Source organism: Pteropus vampyrus, unplaced genomic scaffold (assembly GCF_000151845.1).
Source record: "Pteropus vampyrus isolate Shadow unplaced genomic scaffold, Pvam_2.0 Scaffold235, whole genome shotgun sequence".
Classification (NCBI taxonomy): domain Eukaryota; kingdom Metazoa; phylum Chordata; class Mammalia; order Chiroptera; family Pteropodidae; genus Pteropus; species Pteropus vampyrus.
Window position 1 is genome coordinate 57,457 of NW_011889016.1, and position 6,534 is coordinate 63,990.

At 41.9% G+C, this 6,534-nt stretch overlaps 1 protein-coding gene across 1 annotated transcript in view; it reads left to right on the forward strand.

Annotated features, from left to right (window-relative positions):
* Positions 1 to 6,534, forward strand: part of SDHA (succinate dehydrogenase complex flavoprotein subunit A) — a 22,014-nt gene that overhangs the window by 12,944 nt on the left and 2,536 nt on the right. The window contains exons 12-13 of the mRNA XM_023519750.1: positions 5,931 to 6,056; positions 6,179 to 6,309. Coding sequence (XP_023375518.1) covers positions 5,931 to 6,056; positions 6,179 to 6,309 — 257 coding nt within the window. The remainder of the gene's footprint in view (positions 1 to 5,930; positions 6,057 to 6,178; positions 6,310 to 6,534) is intronic.

The following is a 6,534-nucleotide window of genomic DNA, read 5'->3' on the forward strand; positions in this document are numbered from 1 at the left end:
ACGGAGGCATTGCCACCAAACAAGGCAGGTATTGGTACCTGCCACATGCCAGGCAGTGCTCTAGATGCTGGCGCTGGCACCGAATAGAGTAAAAGTTCCTGCCCATGTGGAATTGACATTTGAGTGTGGGGAAGTAATTTTTCTGTAGATTCCACCTTATGCAGTAAGAAATGAAAAAGAAATGTGTGTACTAAAAAGGAATAGACAATTGTCGTTACTTGCAGATACGATTACCAAAAAATTCCAAGAAAATAAACTGAAAAGTGAATAAAAACAATGCGAGGATGAAGAAAACTGTCTGGATAAAAGATTCATATGCAAAAATTAGTAGCTTTCCAAGATGCCAGCAATAATCCATTCAGTAGTTAATATCTCATTTGCAGTGCAGCCAAAAAAGGTTAAAATGCCTTGAATCAGCATAACCAGAAATATGTAAACAGTATGAAAAACACGACCGCTGGAGAACATGAAGAGTCTTTAACCTGATGTTTACTAGGGTCTAAGACAGGTTTTTTTCCATATATTCTTCCGGAGAAACAATGACAGTGGTGGTGTGCATTACAGTCTTAAATGATTTCTCATTCTAAAGAGGTGGGTGAGCTGTCTGCTAAGTAGAATGAATTGTGAGACATCTGGGTCAGTAGAACAAAGTCAGTCCAGAAACAGGCCCCTCGGTACGTGCTGATTCAGCACATGATAAAGGGGTTTTTCAGGAGTGGTGGAAGGCAAGGTCATTCAGTAAATGATAGGAAACAGAGGTAGGTCCTGCTTCTCAGCATGCCTAAAATGTTTCAGGTTGGTTTTATATTACATGTCTTTTTTACCCTAATTATTTTTTTAATTTAAAAAAGTTGTTTATAGAATCTGTAAAGTGATCCCCAGTTACTCTAGCACACATCCGGCACCACACACAACCATTACAGTAATAGTGACTGTATGCCCTGTGCTGTACTCTAAATCCCCGTGACTGCGTTGTAGCTACTAATTTGTGCTTCATCCCTTCCCCTTTTTCACCCAGCCCCCGAACTCCCCTCCCCTCTAGCAGTCACCAGTTTGTTCTTTGTATCTATGAGTCTGTCTGTTCATTGAGTTTGGTTCTTGTGTTCCTTAGATGCCACATATACGTGAAATCATAGTATTTATCTTTGTCTGACTTATTTCACTCAGCATAATTCTCTCTAGGTCCACCCTGTCATTGCAAATGGCAAGATTTCATTATTTTTATGGCTGAGTAATATTCCATTGCGTATATGAACCATAACGTCTTTAGCCAGTCATCTGTTGATGGGCACCTAGGTCGCTTCCACATCTTGGCTATTGTGAATAGCGCTGCCGTGAACATAGGGGTGCAGAGATCTTTACGAACTGGTATTTTGGTTTCCTTTGGATAAATAGCCAGAAGTACAATTGCCGAGTCAAAAGGTAATTCTGTTTTTAATTTTTTGAGGCACCTCCAAAATTTTCCAGAGCGGCTGCACCAATTTGCAGTCCTACCAACAGTGTACAAGGATTCCCTTTCGCCACATCCTTGCCAGCGTTTGTTGTTTTTTGATTTATTGATGATGCCAACCTGACAGGTGTGAGGTGATATCTCACTGTGGTTTTAATTTGCATTTCTCTGATTAGTGACCATAAGCATCCTTTCATATGTCTGTAGGCCATCTGTGTGTCCTCCTTAGAGAAATACCTATTTAGGTCTTCTCAGTTTTTAATTGGATTGTTTATTTATTTATTTTGGTTAAGTTGTATGAGTTCTTTACAAATTTTGGATATTAACTCCTTGTCAGATATACCGTAGGCAAAGATCTCCTCCCATTCAGTGGGTTGTCTTTTCGTTTTGTTGACGGCTTCCTCTGCGGTGCAGAAACTTGTTAGTTTGATGTAGTCCCACTTGTTCACTTTTTCTTTTGTTTCCCTTGTCTGAAGAGATATCAGAAAAAAAAAATACTGGTAGCAATATCAGAGAGTTTACTGCAGATGTCTTTTTCTAGAAGTTTTATGGTTTCGGGTCTTACGTTTGAAGTCTTTAATCCACTGTGAATTTATTTTTTTATATGGTATAAGAAAGTGGTCTAGTTTCATTTTTTTGCATGTATCTGTCCAGCTTTCCCAATACCATTTATTGAGGAGGCTCTCTTTACCCCATTGTATATTCTTGCCTCCTTTATCATGGATTAACTGACCATGTAGATATGGATTTACTTGTGAGCTCTCGATTCTGTTCCATTGATCTATGTATGTTTTTATGCCAATGCCATGCTGTTTCGATTACTATAGCTTTGATACTATAGCTTCATAGGTGAATTTTACCAAACATTCAAAGAAGAATTAACACCTATTCTTCTCAAACTATTTCAAAAAATTCAAAAGGAGGGAAGGCTTCCTAACTCTTTTTACAAAGCCATCATTACCCTGATTCCAAAACCGGACGACGACAGTACAAAAGAAGAAAACTATAGGCCAATATCCCTGATGAACATCGATGCAGAAATCCTCAACAAAATATTAGCAAACAGAATTCAGCAATACGCTAAAAATATTATACACCATGATCAAGTTGGATTTAGTTCTGGGATGCAAGGTTGGTTTAATATTCACAAATCAATGTGATATACCACATTAACAAATTGAAAGATAAAAATCCTATCATATCAATAGATGCAGAAAAAGCATTCAACAAAACCCAGCATTCATTTGCTAAAAACTCTCAGCAAAGTGGTGAATAAAGGGAACATACCTCAACGTAACAGAGGCCATATGTGACAGACCTACAGCTAACGTCATACTCAATGGGGAAAGGCTAAAAGCATTTTCCTTAAGGTCAGGAACAAGACAAAGATGCCCACTTTCACCGCTTCCGTTCAACATGGCATTGGAAATCCTGGCTACGGCAGTCAGACAAGAAAGAGAAATAAAAGGCATCCAGACTGGAAAGGCAGATGACGTGAAACTATCTATAGAGCACCCTAAAAACTGTTAGTACTGATAAATGAATTCAGTAAAGTCACAGGATACAAAGTTAATATTCAGAAGTCGGTCACATTTTTATACACCAGTGTTGAACTATCAGAAATTAGGAAAACAGTTCCATTTACAGTTGCATCAAAATCAAGAAAATTAATCAAGGAGGTAAAAGACCTCTTCTCAGAAAATTACAAGTCATTGAAAAAAGAAATGGAGGAAGATGCAAATAAACTGAAGTACACACCGTGCTCATGGGTAGGAAGACTCAACATCATCAAAATGGCCATAATACCCAAAGCAATCCACAGATTCAATGCAATCCTTATCAAAATACCAATGGCATTTTTCTAGAACAAATAATCCAAAAATTTATATGGAACCATAAAAGATCACGAATAGCCATGGCAGTCTGAGAAAGAACAAAGTTGGAAGTATCATACTACCTGATGTCAAACTATACTACAATGCTGTGGTAATCATATCACATTTTTTTACGAGCATAAACAGTGAAAAAGTAAAGGTACTTAATACATGAGGAGCTTCTGCAAACTAACCAGAAGAGCAAGCCATGAGGGTTCCCAGGCCCCTTCCTTCACCGCCTTCCACCTCAGCATCCACTGCTAACTGCCTCGTAACCGCACCAAGGGGCCGTCTACTGGCTCCTGTGACGTTTACCATCAGACCTTGTGAGCGGGACAAGAAGGTGTCCTATAGCCTGCACACAGCTGCTGTCTCCTCAGGGGACTTCGAAGATGGAGTGCTTATGCCCTTTCTGCCACCATTTCTCAAAAGCTTTAATCAAAACTTCATTTTAACATCCACTTATGATAAAAACTCAACAAAGTGGAACAAGACAGGGACGCCCACCCTTGCCACTTTGATTCAACACAGTGTCAGAAGTCGTAGCCGTGGCAGCGATGTGAGAAAAAGAGCTAAAATGCATCCAGGCTGGTAAGGAAGAAGTAAGACTATCACTGTTTTTAGATGACATCATACTGTGTAGAGAGAACCCTAAACATTCCACCAAAAAAATTGCGAGGACTAATAAATGAGCTCCGTAAAGTTGCAGGATACAAAACTAGCATACAAAAGTCTGTTGCATTTCTATATGCTGATAAGCTATCAGAAAGAAATTAAGAAAATCCATAGACACATGCATCAAAAAGAATAAAATACAAAGGAATAAATGTAACCAAGGAGGTGAAAAACCTGCACACTGAAAGAAATTGAAGAAGACACAAATAAAGGAAAGATACACCGTGCCCCTGGATTGGAAGAATTAATATTGTTAGAGTGTCCATACTACCCAAAGCAATCTATAGATTCCAGGGTCACTCTTCACATAACTACAACAAGTAATCCTAAAATTTGTATGGAACCACAAAAGACCCCAAATAATGAAAGCAAGCCTGAGAAGGAAGAACAAAGTTGGAGGTCATCACACGCCCGGATTTCAAACTATATTACAAAGCTGCAGTAATCAGAATAGCATGATACTGGCATAAAAACAGACACATAGAACAGTGGGACAGAATAGACAGATCAGAAACCCCTGAATGTGTGGTCAGTGAATTTACGACAAAGGGATGAAGAAAATACAGTGGGGAGAGGATAGTCTCCTCAATAAATGGTACTGGGAAATCTGGACAGCTACAAGCAAAAAAAAAAGAAAAAAAAAAAAAACTGGACCACAACCCTAACTCAGAATAAATTAAAGACTTGAAACCATAGAGCTCCTGGGAAAAAATGTAGGCAGTGAGCTTCTTGACCTCAATCTTGGTGATGATTTTTGGGATCTGACACCAAAAGCAAAAATAAACAAGTGGGGTATATCAAACTATAAAAGTCTCTCACATGGCGAAGGGCGCCACCAACAGCATGAAAAGGCTGCCTATGGAATGGGAGAAAGGATTTGCAAATCATATAGCAGATAAGGGGCTAATGTACAAAATGTATAAGGAACTCATATGACTCAATAGCAAAGAAAAAAAAACCCACTTTAAAAATGGGCAGAAGATTTGAATAGACATTTTCCCAAAGAAGACAATACAGATGGTGAACAGGTACGTAAAAAGGTGTTCATCACTATCAGGGAAGTGCAGATCAAAACCACAGTGAGATCTCAGCTAACACCTGTTGGGATGGCTGTTATCAAAAAGACATGAGGTCACAAGTGCCGGAGAGGATGTAGAGAAAAGGGACCCCTCGTGCACTATTGGTGGCAATGTAAATTGGTGCAGCCGCTGTGGAAAATAGTATGGAAATTCCTCAAAAAATTAAAAATGGAACTACTCCATGATCTAGCAATCCTACTTGCGGTAACCAAAGCAAATGAAAACACTGACTCGAAGAGATACGTGTATCACATATTCATTGCAGCCTTATTTAAAATAGCCAAATCACGGACACATCAACAGATAAATGGATAAAGAGTGGCCTGTGTGACAGTGGAATGTTCAGCTATAAAAAATAAAAGTCCTGCCATGTACAACAACATGGATCAAGCTGGAAGGTATTATGCTAAGTGAGGTAAGTCAGACAGAAACGTAAATACCACGTGATCTCACATGTGGAATCTTAACACACACACAACCTCTGAGCTCACAGGTGCAGAGAACAGATTGGTGACTGCCAGAGGTGCACGTGGGTAGAATGAGTGGGGAAGTCAAAAAGGTAGAGGTTTCCAGTTAAAACTAAGTCCTGGGGGTCCTGGAGGTGTAACGGGCTGTATGGTAACTATAGTCCGTACATACTGCATTGCGGGTTCGAAAGTTGCCGAGAGAGTAGAATCTCACAAACAAAAACGCAACTTCCATTTTAAAATTTGGAGTCATAAATAGCCTGAGTTTTCTGGGTTTTCTGTTTAATTTACGTAAACGTTTTACAAAAAGTAAAATGCACATGAGAAAGATCTGAAGGTCTAGCAGCCGTCGGTGGGGCCCCTCCCGCGGGCGGCCGCTGACGCGCGTGCGCATTGCAGTCCATGCAGGAGCACGCGGCGGTGTTCCGAGTGGGCAGCGTGCTGCAGGAGGGCTGCGGGAAACTCAGCCAGCTCTACGGGGACCTGAGGCACCTGAAGACCTTTGACCGAGGTGAGCGGGCCCGGGCCCCTGCCCTCAGCCGGGGCGCTGGGTGCCCCATTCAGCGGGGACGGAGGGGACCCCCGTCTGACCGGATCCTGCCTGCCTTTCATGGGAGTCTGGTGTGTCCCCAGGAATGGTCTGGAACACGGACCTGGTGGAGACGCTGGAGCTGCAGAACCTGATGCTGTGCGCGCTGCAGACCATTTACGGGGCGGAGGCCCGGAAGGAGTCGCGCGGCGCCCACGCCAGGGAGGACTACAAGGTGCGCCCCCTCGGTCCCCCCCGCCGCGCTCTCGCCACATGCCGCTCCATTTTAAGCAAACGGGAAACGTGCTGGTTTCCTCCTGGTACTTTCGCTGTGTTGGGGGCCGGAGGACCTTCCTCTTGGTTGGGATCCACAAGCAGAGTCGCTGTTGCCCGAAAATGCCGACTTAGGGGTTTCAGATGACGAGTGTGTCACCTGTCGACCCTGCCCTCTGGTCTGGGA